This window comes from Salarias fasciatus, unplaced genomic scaffold (assembly GCF_902148845.1).
Source record: "Salarias fasciatus unplaced genomic scaffold, fSalaFa1.1, whole genome shotgun sequence".
NCBI lineage: Eukaryota > Metazoa > Chordata > Actinopteri > Blenniiformes > Blenniidae > Salarias > Salarias fasciatus.
This window is the reverse complement of record NW_021941378.1, coordinates 913,114-927,392: the sequence shown is the minus strand read 5'-3', so window position 1 is coordinate 927,392 and position 14,279 is coordinate 913,114. Positions and strand designations below refer to the sequence as shown.

Here is a 14,279-nt window from a genome sequence, read left to right as displayed (position 1 = left end):
TGACTTGAAACTTTCTGAGCTCCTTTTATACATTTTTACAATGCCTAATTACATTTTTTTAAACAATGTGTTTTCTGGTGCACTATTTCATGTTTAAATAATCAATGGGGGACATTATACATTCACAATAGATTTAATAATGTGGAAGGTTGCTGTTTAATGTTATATATTAATGAAAAATAATATAATACATTCAATATAATGAGGTTCATGAGATTTAAGTATTTCTGAAGTTTCAGGCGGTAAATTGTTTATCTTCAGCCTCCACTGCAGCCCTGCCACGTTTTCACACAAAACTAAAAATATGGACATGTATGGCTCGTCTAAATTATTCGTAAGTGCTATAAATATATCTCAGTGTAAGGATTTGAACATGGAGCCTAATATGAAGAATATTATGAACATTTACGATATGATATATATTTATGATATATATTTAAGGCATGCCATGCTCATCAAACATATGTCATGTCATTAACAGAGATTTGATGTTTATTACAAACCAAACCGTTTGAAAATCGTGAAAAATTTGAGCAAGTTACAGCTTGTTAAGCAGTTCATGTCTCATCAACACGATGTCATGAGCAGCCAGATTCCCGCACAAAGATGGCCGACCTCTGCAGACGTCCGACTTCATTGGCCAGCAGCGTGACGAGGCATCTAGTGTTCTATAAGATATCTATGGTTTTCAGGACCCAGACCTGGGGGGGGGGGGGGGGGGGGGGGGGGGCGCCTGGCGAGTCCTTGTTTACCCCCACAGGGATTCTGAAACACATTTATTGAGGTAAAAAAGTTGCAAAGTTCTGCTTTAAATAATTGTAATGCCTTGCTCTGTGGTCTGACACAAAAAGGATTTCAAACGACATTACACCAATCTTAAAGTCCTGATAGGACCAGGGGGCGGGGCCAAATTACACCAGCTTTAAAGTTGCTGCATCGGCTCCCGCCCTTCAGGATGCATTTTAAGATTCTCTTATTAGTCTTCAAATGTCTTAACGTCGCTCCTTCTTATACGAATATGAATACTTTATTGTCCACCGAGGTGGAAATTTGTCTTTGGTTTCACCAGCCACATTAAAAACATGTTAAGAACACTTTACATTGGCACATGACAGAACAAGGCACTACATTCCATGAAACGATTCAGACAAGAATATTACCCATATAAAGAGTTAACCGCTTTGATTGCATTTGGCACAAAAGAGTTCTTGAACATATTTCTCTTAGCTGATTTGGTTTTTTTTCCTATACAGACGTTCATGAACCCTGAGGTGTGTATGTGTGTATGTGTGTGTGCCTGCCTTTGGTGAAGGTGTGGCTTTATTTTCTTTTTATTACAGACTGATTTTTTGTTTTGTTTTGTTTTCAATGAAAAGTGCTCTGGATCTGGAAATAAACTTGGATTTGTGTGACACTTGAAATTTACCTTCAGAGACTGGAATGAAAAAAAATGAATCAGTGTTTCAGTAAATCTGCATTTTTGGCCGTTTACTGATCAGCTGTGTTCACGTGAAGTCCAAACCAAATGTGTGACGGTGATAAACAGGAAGCTGCCGGTGTGCCTGACCACACAGTCAATGTTTCTGAGTTTCTGACAGAAAATGATGTAAATCGTCCCACAGCAGATTCTTCCGCCAGTCGGACACTAGAGTTTAATAAAATGAACTGAATCGAGCTGCCGGAGTCGGTCTCAGATAATCCGGTATTCTCTGGGTGTTCTCGGGAGTTTTGGGCTGTTTTCCTCTGCTTTTTGTCCGTCGCGGACGCCGTCCGCTCCCGTTGCCATGGTAACTCTAAAAACAACAAAGATGGCGGAGGAAGGTCTTTCCGGGGTTTCCGAAGCGGTTTGTCCTGAAAATAATACCGAGGCCGTCCCGGAGGTTTTGCGGGAGGCGGAAGGTTCCGGGTGAGATTCGGTTTTCTGTGAAACGAACCGGAAATAAGAAAAATGTCTCCGAATGTCGGTGAAGATCCGCTGGTTCCGAAAGTTTGATTTACTGATACCGGAAACCAGAGAACGGTTTTCAGTTCCATCCAATTTAATTAAAACTGCATCTGTCATCATTCCGGCACACACACACACACACACACACACACACACACACACACACACATTCAGTTGAAACAGCAATTTAATCTCAAAACACTGAAATATTTCAAATCCTCTTTTAATGCCAACCTTGTTTAAACCAGCGGTACCGCTGGTTCTTCAGCAGTGAAGGTTCCTTTGTTCCAGAGGTTCCTCCGTACTAAAGGTTCTCCTGAAACCCTCCAGACTGTCAGGATGAGCAGGAAACAACAATGGAAACACAGCGGAACCGGTTCTCTCCGGTTCCGTCAGGGTCACGGTGGTGTTCCGCTGGTTCTTGACAGGAAGTCCACCTGGAACCTGACAGGAAGCAGCAGACAGAGACCTGTTCGGAGACTCGGTGACGCCGACATCCCCGCTGTGACCCGACGTGTGAAACACTGCGAGCATGTGACGGGTGAGCGCACGCACGCACGCACGCACGCACGCGCCACAGCGACCCCTCATGGAGGTGTGTGTGTGTGTGCCTGCCCCCAGGCCTGGACCTGAGCTACAACGACGTGGGAGACGAGGGGGCGGGGCTTCTGGCTGACCTGCTGCAGGACAGTTCGGCTCTGCTCTCCCTGGACCTGACCTTTAACCTCCTGCAGACGGGCGGAGCTAAGTCGCTGGCTGCCGCCCTGCAGGTGCGGCAGAACCACTGCACTCCATGTGGGACATGGAGTACCCACAATGCATCTGTCACTTCTACAATGTTTCAAATCAACACGCACTGCGTTTGTGTTTGGTGTTGGTGTTGGCATGGTGACGTATTGAAAGCGCTGTCCGTTTCCATGGAAACAGCAGAAACTTAAAACCTGTCGGTGCTGGTGCGCGCACACACACACACAGACGTGCGTGCGGTCCTGTCTCTGCAGAGCAACAGCAGCCTGCTGTCCCTCACGCTGTCCGGGAACCAGATCGGTCCTGGAGGGGGCGTGGCCATGGCGGCAATGCTGCAGGTCAACAACACACTGCAGGAGCTGCAGCTGGCCGACTGCCACCTGGTACACACACACACACACACACACCAACACACACACTGCCTTCATGTCAGAGCCGCTGACCTCTGACCTGACCTCTGCCCCCTGCAGGACACTCAGGGCGTGGTCGCCCTCAGCGTGGCGCTGACGGCCAACCGCGGCGTCCGAAGCGTGGACGTCAGCGGCTCGCCGCCCTGCAGCCTCCAGGTATGCCGGGTTCCCTCCGCCCTGCGCGGCCGCCTGCAGGCGGCGGCGTCACCCTGAGTCTGTCTGGCAGGAGGAGTGGGCGGGGCATGTGGCCCACATGCTGGCGGTCAACGGCAGCCTGCTGGAGCTCCACCTGGGGAGGGCGGGGCTGAGCGACAGCGGGGCGGAGCTGCTGGCCGAGGGCCTGAAGGAGAACCACTGCCTGAGGTACCTGGACCTGCGCTGGTAGGAGCACTGACCACACACACACACACACACACACACACACACACACACACACACACACAGCTCTGATGCAGTCTTCCAGCCTGTTGTCTTGTTGTCTCCATAGTAACCGTGTGACCGCTGACGGTGTGCGTCTCCTTGCCGACCTGCTGAAGTACAACCGGAGCCTGGAGATCCTCGACCTGTCGTCCAATCGGATGGAGGACGAAGGCGCCGCCCACCTGAGCGACTCCCTCAGGAGGCCGGGCTGCTGCCTGAAGGAGTGGGTTCTCCTCACGTTCTCCTCACGTTCTCCTCACGCTCCCCACCTCCGAGTTTATGACTCCTTTATTAAATATACTACATTCATTTTTCTGTGTGTGTGTGTGTGTGTGTGTGTGTGTGTGTGTGTGTGTGTGTGTGTGTGTGTGTGTGTGTGTGTGTGTGTGTGTGTTTGTGTGTGTCAGGCTGTCAGTGTGTAGGAACAACATGGGTTCTCAGGGTCTTCGGTGTCTGTGTGAAGCACTGAAGACCAGCAGGACTGTGACTCACCTGTTCCTGTGGGGGAACCTGCTGGACGAGGCCGTCTGTCAGGTGTGTGTGTGTGTGTGTGTGTGTGTGTGTGTGTGTGTGTGTGTGTCCTCTCTCTCACCCTCACGTCGTCCTGCAGCTCGTCTCCCAGCTGATGTCCAGCGGCCGCCTGCTGCCAGAGAACACAGACGTCAGTCCCTACCTGGTGGACGGCCGAGTGTTCCTGGCTGAAGGTCCCCACTGTCTGAGGAAACGTCTCCACCGCACACACACTGAGGAAACGTCTCCACCGCACACACACTGAGGAAACGTCTCCACCGCACACACACTGAGGAAACGTCTCCACCGCACACACACTGTCTCCACCGCACACACACTGAGGAAACGTCTCCACCGCACACACACTGAGGAAACGTCTCCACCGCACACACACTGAGGAAACGTCTCCACCGCACACACACTGTCTCCACCGCACACACACTGAGGAAACGTCTCCACCGCACACACACTGAGGAAACATCTCCACCGCACACTGCTCCCCAGTCTGACCTTTAGCTGACCTTTGAACTGGACCTCCGATCTGAATCTGGGACTTACTGTACATTCAGTCATCCAATCAGCTGTTTACTTCAGGAGACATGAGTGTTTTTTCTTCAGCGGAATTGTTCCTGCTGTCGAATGTTTTTATCAGAGAGAAACGGCACATTATTAAAATCCTGCTTTGTTAAAGTCAGCTGAATGTTTTCATCCTGTGACTGACAGGTAACCTGAGCTGCAGTTCACTGCTCCTCCACTGGAGGCGCAGCGTAAATACAGAGAGGCTGCGTGTTCGATTCCTCCAGGTTCATCTCTCACACACACACAGCTTCGTGCAGCCCCGTCCTGGTCACGTCAGGTGACTGAGACTGAGGCAGAGGACTGCAGACGCCCCGCGGCCGCCATGTTTGTAGTCCTCCAGCTGCCATGTTGAAGCCGTCACCGTGACGCATGTGATGCATTCAGGAGCCACTCGTCAACTCCATCTCTTCAATATTCCGAGGCTGTTCATGTGAAAAGTATTTTGTGAGGGGAAATGATCGAAACTATTTATTATTATATTTCAACGTAATCCAAACAATAGGTATTTAGCCATCATTTTTTTAAATGCTGTTCTTGATTCCCCATAAAAAATGACTCATGTCATCATCATCAATAATACAGTTACAGACAGATCTAAACAGCTCAGTAAAAACTGAGATTTTCAAGGGATTTAATTTGTATATAAACATGTGTTGTGTTCCTCTGTGGTTCCCGTCTGCAGTTCCTCTCTGTATTTCCCCTCTCTGTGGTTCCTCTGCGGTTTCACTGCTGCCTCTCCGCTGACACTGTGCTTTCCGAGTGTTCATGAACGCGTCGTGATTCGGTGGCCGCGGAGCTGATCTTTGTGCGAGCGGAGCGGCGAGTCGCAGTTAGCAGCGGACGGTACACAGACACACACCGGCCCGGAGCGCAGGAACCCACTCAAACAGCGAGCACAAGGTGACGGAGAGCCCCCTACCATGGTAAGAAGCCGTCCGCGGAGCAGCGGCCGCGGGGTCGGAGGCGCTTTTCTCCGGCTGAGCGGCTAGCCGCGGCTAATGCTAAGCTGACTCATTATCGAGCAGCTCCACAAGCTAAAGGCTGCCATCTTAATGCCAGGCGCCGCGGACGGTGATCCGCGCCGCGGCGGCCTCTCCCACCGCAGCCTCCACCCCGTACATAACCTGGAGATAGCGTGGCCAACAGTGAATTGTTCATCGGGAGCTAAACCCGGGCTCCCGGGCCGTTTTCGGCCCGTTCCCTGCGCGTCAGGCGAGCTAACATTAGCTTCCAGCTAGCAGGCTAATGGAGAAGCTAACAGCAGCTAGCCGTGTTGCGTAGCTGCGTCGGACTCCTCTCTCGGTTCTTATCCGGATCACCGCGGCACACTCTCGGGGAAAACGGGTTAATCTACACTCTGGAAGTCTGGTTTATTCCGGCTCCGGAGTCCGGGTCAAACCGAGGGGACCGCAGCAGCCCTCCCCGGTGATGGTCCCGGCCCTGCGCGGCTCCTGACGGCCACGGTAGGAGTCGGACGGAGGCTGACACGGAGCCTCTCCGGTCCGGTTCAGGTCAGCTTTTAACGGGTCAGAAGACCCGAAGAAAGCCGCTGAAAGCAGCCGTGAGAGGGGCCACCGTGAGCCAGAGGGAGCCTCCTCTGGAGGGTGTCTGCTGGAGCTGTGCGTCTGTTGTTGTTCCATTCTGTCTTTATTTACACGTTTAAATCTGCAGCAACAGTCAGATTCAGGTTCATTCTGGATCTGGCTCTGGTCCGGTCTGGATCTGGTTCTGGTTCTGGTCCGGTCTGGTGTGGAAGTTCTGCTGTGTATGTTTGGGCAGTTTAATTGAAGAGATTGAATCTGTTTCTGGTTCCTGTTCAGATTCGGGCTGGTTGTGGTCCAGTCCGGTTTGGAGATCCGGCTGTGTTTGTTAGAATGGTTTAAGTAAGCAGTCTGGTGGAGAGTCTGGTTCTGATCCGGTCCGGTGTGGAGGTTCGGCTGTGTTTGTTAGAATGGTTTAAGTAAGCAGCCTGGTGGAGAGTCTGGTTCTGACCTGGTCTGGGTTGGATTGAGTGTCTTTCTGGTTCCGATCCGGTCTGGTGTGGAGGTTTGGATGATTCACAGAGACATCTTAAGCCCTGCAGCTGTCATGGTGCAGAACCTTTGCTGATGTGGTTCTGGGTTTGGTCCTCAGGTGAGAAGCGGTGTTGAAACTACTGAGTTGTGCTCCAGATTTCTAAGAGCATCACTTCTTCTGTGAGGATCAACATGCAGGATCTCAAAGCCTGCTCATTAACTGACGTGTTCTTGATTGTATTCACTTTCCAGTGTTTGTATTGTTTTATAACTTCATGGAGAAATGTGATGAGTCTGAAACATGAGCTTAGAACTTGTTGTTCTCCGGTTTTTATAAAGACCCCGAGTAACTGAGGTCTGTTGAAAGGACGACTTTTCAAGGAAAGAAAAGTTTTTGTGTTTATATCGGAGAAAAGGCTTGTTAACACAGCAGTGATCACCAGAACCTTTACACCAAAGCCTGAAAAACATGCAGTTAGCACGGCGCTACCGTCAGACAGCCTGGAGACCTGGACTGGTCTGGCCTCAGATCCTATGGTGTGTGATTTGAAGCTTGTGCTTTAACAATGTGTATCGCAATCTATTCTTTCCTTCTGTGTGTGTGTGTGTGTGTGTGTGTGTGTGTGTGTGTGTGTGTGTGTGTGTGTGTGTATTAGGGTTGCGTATAGATGTCGATATGGTGACGTGTGGCCATGCCCAGCTGCCTGACGTAATATTGGATCAGTTTAGATTTTTGAGGATTTGAAAGTGATTGGTGTTTTTGATGCTCTGCTGTGGATCCAGCAGGACTTCTGGTCCTCCTCCAGTGGACTCGGGGAACTAAACCCCTCCTGGGTCAGTTACTGAGTCACTTGGTTCTGCTGCAGGTGAGATGTTTACTGAGATGTTCAGGGAGAAGAGAAGAAGAGTTACTGAGAGACGGTGTTGATCACTGTCTGATGGACGATCAATATCATCTGATGAACGTAAACTGTGTATTGAGTCAAATATTACAAAACATCTCAGTATCACGGTATATCCTGATATTATCACATTGCAGCCCAAACATGGTGAGTGGTCTGAAGAGGCCCTCAGCGATACGCCCCCCTGGTTTACAGACGTCTCGGGTTTTGGCTTCTGGTTGTTCCAAACGATGATTGGTGCTTCCAGGCCCAGCAGGCGTCTTTCAGACCCCTTTAGCCCAGACCAGGTCCAGACCGCCAACGCTGCACCGCTGATTTTTTTACAAGGACTTCTCGTGTAAACGCCGTGTTTACAGCTGCCGCTGTACTGTAGACAACAACAGGCGCAGCTTGATGACATCATCAACAGGTGCTGAAAGAAGAAATCTGTACAGTTGGCCAAATTCATGTAGCTTGTACCGTATACTGGTTCTGCCCACCCACCCCCTGGCTCTACATCTGTGAAACTACCAAGTCCAGGAGACTCTGGAGGAAGACATTGTTACTGCGGCCGTGGAACTCAGGGAGAGAAGGGAGCATTCCCACTTTCATCCAGATTATAAAGCATCTTCCTCCTCTAACACCAGATCATAGAGCATCTTCCTCCTCTAACACCAGATTATAGAGCATCTTCCTCCTCTAACACCAGATCATAGAGCATCTTCCTCCTCTAACACCAGATTATAGAGCATCTTCCTCCTCTAACACCAGATTATAGAGCATCTTCCTCCTCTAACACCAGATTATAGAGCATCTTCCTCCTCTATCACCAGATTATAGAGCATCTTCCTCCTCTAACACCAGATTATAGAGCATCTTCCTCCTCTAACACCAGATCATAGAGCATCTTCCTCCTCTGACTGGCATGGCTTCCTATAAACTTAACTAGTGAATCATTCATTAAAGTGACCCATGTGGTGCTGACAGCTCAGCTGATGCTAACACACATTAACGGGGTCTTTACAAAGTGACTAGTTAGTTTTTCTGTTCTGTACCTAGTAATGTAACTCCAGTGCCTTTTAAAGAAGTATTTATATTTAGACATTAAGTGTCAGCACCTTGCACAGCTCATCAGGAGATGTTCTCTACTAATCTGTGGTTGAATTTTTGATTCAGGATCAGTTCTGGGTGGTCTGTCTGTTTTGACTCAGAAAATGACAACAGGATCCAGTCCCCTCTGTTTCTCAGCAGCAAACTCGAAGGTAATCTAGAACGCAGCACAAGAATCCTCACCACAGGTCTGTCGCTAACCTGCTAGCCTGCTGTTGAATGTTTCCATTGGTGACGGTGTTGGCCTGGTGCTGATGGTCTGAAGGGTTCCTGTAGGAGACATGACCTGGACAATAGAGTATCTGCAGTCAGGTGACCCGGGAGTTGGCAACCGGAGAGGTGGCGAGCAGCGAACAGACAGAGGAAGAGCTCCTGGAAAAGATTGGTGCAACATCTAAAGCAGCGATCTGTAACTGGTGGCCCGCCGGCCGAACAATAACATCTGGCCGCCAGATGATTTAGAGAATCTGAGGCAGCTGCTTCACGGAGGCAGTGACTCCGCCCCTCAACCTGTCAGCATCCAGCTCCTCCTGAACCGCCTTCATTACCTGTGGAACACCTGGAACCCTCTGATTCAGAGAACTACCTGAGCCCAGCTCCTGCTGCCTTCAGGGACACTCCGTAAAAGTAGCTGCTGATAGACGCCAGCGGTGTCTCAGTCAGCTGTTAGCTTAGCTGTTAGCCACCGACGAACGGGGATCGGTCAAAAAAAATAATTGACTCAACGCCAAATCAAGTTGCCGACCCCTGATCTGTAATCTGGACCTGGTTTGGATTCAAAGTAACTTGACTTCTGTTATTTAACAGTTTAAAAACTACTTCCTGCTTCCATGCTTTCACCATGTGCTGTGGTAGCCATTACAAGACTGTTATGCTGAAATGTATATATCAAATTATACCGTGATATATACCTTCTACCGTGTAAGTTTCCGTGATATAAATTTTAGGCCATATCGGCCACTCCTAGTCTCATATGAAACTAGAAAACCTACACTTTAAGAGACGCCAAAATATTCTCTGAGCTGACCGCCTCCCGTCAGCAGCAAAAAAACCCAGAACACAGCTTCACGTTTCACAGCCAACACCTCAGATCCATGTTTCTCACGCACTTCTTCACCAAATCTCAAAGCTGTTCACACCAAACACAACATGTTTTATGTGTAGGGCTGCAGCTATCAATTATTTTAGTAATGGATTAATCTATCGATTCATTTGGTCGATTAATCGGATATTTTACATATATATATATATATATATAGAGAGAGAGAGAGAGAGAGAGAGATAAAACATTTCTTTTTATTTTATTTTGGCAAGCATTAAACTCACCACGGACCAAAAAAAAAAAGAACTATTAATGCTTGCAGTAACATTTATTAAACTGCAGAGGAACACTCATTGCTAGGGATGGGTACCGAATTTCGGTAATTTTTAAAAAAAATTCGGGGGGGGGTTGGGGGGCGGGGGGGGGGGGGGGGGGGGGGGGGGGGCGCTTGTGGCTGCCGGCCGGAATAGACCCCACCGGCCTGGAACACACCGGCCGTTCGGGAAACCTCCCGATGGCCACCCCGCCCCTGTTCGGAGTTGTTCGCGGGAGGAACAAGCCGCTTCTGCTTCTGCGATGGTCGCTCCCGCTGCATGTCACTTCCTAAACAATGCTCTGCGCATGCGTGGCTCGAAACAAGAGCGCGCATCGAGGCAGCGACTCGACATGATATGTCATCACGCAAAGCGGTCCGACGTGGCGTTTGATTGGTATTATGACTGTCCAATCACGTTTATTTTAGAGGTGCCTGGTGCTGCTAATGTGAAACATTTCATACAGCTATTTATTTTGAGTCTATTTTTATTATGTAATTTATTATTGTTATTTATTTAAATTTTTTACTTCATCCCCACACACATTTTTCTCAAGTTCTATATTGGAGTTATTTCAGTTGATGTTATTGAAGCATAAATGTTGAAAATTCCGCAGTTTTGACTATTTTTTTAAATATACAAAATAACTTTAATTACCAAATGCATACCCCCCCCCCCCCCCCCCCCCCCACAAACAAAAAAAAAAAGTATCGAAAACAGGTACCGAAAAATACTGGTATCGATTCGCAGGTACCGAGTATCGGTATCGTATCGATTCAGATGTGAAAGGTACCCATCCCTACTCATTGCTAGGATGAACATTGCACTTTAAATTCACAAATTATGTCAATAAAAAATAAATAAAATACCTGAGAGAGGGCTAAGGCCTTACCTTCATTGTAAAAAAATGCACATGACAGCTGATTATTAAAGAACACTTCAAGTATGGCAGGCAGTATTCAGACAATTCCTTTTGATATTATTTTGCCATCTGTCTTGTGCAAAAAACAAACAAAAATAATAAAACTCAGGCTGAGTCCAAAACAGCACCTTCACCTTTTTAAACTGGCAGCTGCCCTAAAATTTAAAGTGCATTCAAAAGAGTGCAAAACAACAATTTCAGAATGCAGTCACTTTTTCTTCAGCATGGACGTGGTGCTGTTATAATCCGCACTGCAGACTTTGCACCGAGCTCTTCCCTTTTTTTCGTTTAAAGTTGTCCCAAACTTTTGACATTTTCTGGCGTTTTCTTTGTTGTCCTTCCTCTTTTTTGCCAGCATTTTCTTCATTCTGCTCTTCAACGCCCCGTCGCGCCGCGAAAACGCGTCTGCGTCGCGACATCGCGCTGTGCTGCATCTGTTTGCTCCGACATGTCCGTGCGGCTTACACTCTCGTGCGGAAACATGCTACGCTTTAGTTCCGGGCGCTACACGCTAGCGGTTCACGGTAGTTTCACTGTACACAATTAATAAACGGATCCTCGAAGCAACAGAATTTAATTCGAAGCTTTTTTATAATCGAATTATTTGATTTATTCGATGAATCATTTCATCCCTATTTATGTCCCTACTGTTTAGTGGTCATTTTTCATCTATTCGCTCTCCTCTGACCAGAATTAGAGGCATAATCCTCTGAAACAGTGAAAGAGCGCCATGCGCCAGAATGTTTGTTTTCACTCCAACATGGCGGCGACTACTCGGCATGCATTGTGAGGCCGGGTGTGTGACGTCAGCTGCAAATACTGTATAGGTGGACAGTAGACACCAGGGAGACACACCAGCTGAGAGCGTGTCTCCTGAAGTCAGGCAGTTGTTTGAGGTTCAGGGTAAATCTGGGTAACGAGGGGTCAAGGGTCACTCTGAATAGAACAAATTAGCGTGGTCTGGTCAGTCAGACACTGATGTTGTGTGTGTGTGTGTGTGTGTGTGTGTGTGTGTGTGTGTGTGTGTGTGTGTGTGTGTGTGTGTGTGTGTGTGTGCTCGTGTGCTCTTGGATGGGGGTCAGTAAACGAGGTCCGTGGTGACCCAGTTGCTCTCCATAAACACAAGCTGCCTTGTTGACGCTCTCGTTCTTGCAATCGGCTGTGACCTCTGACCTTTGCTGCCTCCCCGCCGCATGACACATACGTGGGATTCCCCTTTCACATAGAGCTTTCTAATAACTGCCCCCCCACCCCCCCCTCCCCCAGTGCCCCCCTGAAGGGCGCCTACCTCCAGGCCAAAATGCTTAAACGTTCTGCAGTCCAACCACCACTCTCAGGCATTGTCTGCCCCAGTTACCATGGCAACTGCTGGCGCCGCTCAGGTAGAGCTGCCAGGAGGAGCCGCCTGGCATTCAGGACTGTGGCGGACTGGTGATCCGGTCTCTGTGGCACTGCTCCGACCTGGATAACGTCCTGTTTGGGAAGATTCCCGCTTCATCGTGCTCACGTGACCAAAACAAACATGGCCGCCGCGAGCAGAGCAGGGCTGTGTTCTCTCAGCTGGAGAGAAGAGCGCAGCCGGAAGACCGGGAAGACCGGCGGTTTGGCTTTACGCTACCGGCACGGCGTCCACGGTCCAACCAGCTCAGACTGCTCTTTACAGGCTTCATCCACACAGTCGGTGTCCCGCCGCCGCTACACAACCACAGCTGGTGTGTGTGTGTGTGTGTGTGTATGTGTGTGTGTGTGTGTGTGTGTCTCCTGTTTGTTTCGGTGTTGTGTGTGTGTGTGTCTCCTGTTTGTTTCGGTGTTGTGTGTGTGTGTGTGTGTGGCTCATGTTTGTTTCGGTGTTGTGTGTGTGTGTGTGTGTCTCCTGTTTGTTTCGGTGTTGTGTGTGTGTGTGTGTGTGTGTGTGTGTGTGTGTGTGTGTGTGTGTGTGTGTGTGTGTGTGTGTGTGTGTGTGTGTGTGTGTGTGTGTGTGTGTGTGTGTCCTGTTTGTTTCCTGTGTGTGTCCTGTTTGTTTCCTGTGTGTGTCCTGTTTGTTTCCAGTGGAAGCGTGGGGACTGGGCCCTGAGGCCTGTCAACATCTGGTTTTCTCAGAGCAGAAGTGAAGAGCGCCGCTCCTCGCTCCAGCCCGTCTTCGGGGTCCAGTCCTCGTCTCGGCAAACGCTCAGAGACATCAGCGGCTGCCGCTTCTAAATATAGCGGGGCTGGCTGCATGAGTGCTGCAGCTTCGGCCAGGCGGCAGCAGGAGCAGCATTAGCAGTACCAGCTGCAGCAGCAGTACCACCAGCAGCAGCAGTACCAGCAGCATTACCACCAGCAGCAGTACCAGCTGCAGTACCAGCAGCAGTACCAGTAGCAGCAGTACCACCAGCAGCAGTACCAGCTGCAGTACCAGCAGCAGTAGCAGTACCAGCAGCAGCAGCAGTACCAGCAGCAGTACCAGCTGCAGTACCAGCAGCAGTACCAGTAGCAGTACCAGCAGCAGCAGCAGTACCAGCAGCAGTACCAGCTGCAGTACCAGCAGCAGTACCAGTAGCAGTACCAGCTGCAGCAGCAGTACCAGCAGCAGTACCAGCTGCAGCAACAGTACCAGCAGCAGTACCAGCTGCAGCAGCAGTACCAGCAGCAGTACCACCAGCAGCAGTACCAGCTGCAGTACCAGCAGCAGTAGCAGCAGCAGTACCAGCAGCAGTACCAGCTGCAGCAGCAGTACCAGCAGCAGTACCAGCTGCAGCAGCAGTACCAGCTGCAGCTGCAGTACCAGCTGCAGTACCAGCAGCAGTACCAGCTGCAGCAGCAGTACCAGCAGCAGTACCAGCTGCAGTACCAGCTGCAGTACCAGCTGCAGCAGCAGTACCAGCTGCAGTACCAGCTGCAGTACCAGTAGCAGTACCAGTAGTAGCAGTACCAGCAGCAGCAGTACCAGCAGCAGTACCAGCAGCAGTACCAGCTGCAGTACCAGCTGCAGTACCAGCTGCAGCAGCAGTGTGTGCAGCCTCTCAGGACTCCTCAGGCACACTGCCACTGCAGGCTCTCTCTCTGCTGTCGGTTGTGACTTGGTTCCGTCCTGAGCTCCTGGAGCCGGACTGGAGAACTGGAGCAGTCCATTTCATCTGAACGTCCAGGCTTTCTGCACTTGTCCCGGTTTTTTTTCAGCGCTCTTCATTTGGCGCTGACCCTCGGTGAGCTTGGTACCAGGGTTTCCCAGTCTTTTCTTTAGTTGAATGGTCTTTTCCAGAAAAGGGTGAACGTAGTGCCATGTGGCGTCAGACTCCTGAAACGAGAGCACAGTGATGCACACGTCCTGAAATCCAAGTGTTTTAATGCAAATACATGCTTGAGAATGTAATGGCTTTCACAATCGGTACAGTTTCAACG

At 49.7% G+C, this 14,279-nt stretch overlaps 2 protein-coding genes across 2 annotated transcripts in view; both read left to right on the top strand.

The window, feature by feature from the left end:
* Positions 1-1,807: 1,807 nt before the first annotated feature.
* lrrc34 (leucine rich repeat containing 34) overlaps positions 1,808-14,279 on the top strand; it is an 18,235-nt gene continuing 5,763 nt past the window's right edge. Inside the window, exons 1-9 of the mRNA XM_030087262.1 lie at positions 1,808-1,906; positions 2,374-2,486; positions 2,567-2,715; positions 2,947-3,075; positions 3,163-3,258; positions 3,329-3,483; positions 3,590-3,745; positions 3,930-4,056; positions 4,133-4,293. Coding sequence (XP_029943122.1) covers positions 1,809-1,906; positions 2,374-2,486; positions 2,567-2,715; positions 2,947-3,075; positions 3,163-3,258; positions 3,329-3,483; positions 3,590-3,745; positions 3,930-4,056; positions 4,133-4,293 — 1,184 coding nt within the window. The 5' untranslated portion in view covers position 1,808. The remainder of the gene's footprint in view (positions 1,907-2,373; positions 2,487-2,566; positions 2,716-2,946; positions 3,076-3,162; positions 3,259-3,328; positions 3,484-3,589; positions 3,746-3,929; positions 4,057-4,132; positions 4,294-14,279) is intronic.
* The window catches only part of LOC115385288 (cullin-1), a 26,848-nt gene continuing 17,948 nt past the window's right edge, over positions 5,380-14,279 (top strand). Inside the window, exon 1 of the mRNA XM_030087265.1 lies at positions 5,380-5,534. The gene's annotated coding sequence lies outside the window, so the exon portion shown is untranslated. The remainder of the gene's footprint in view (positions 5,535-14,279) is intronic.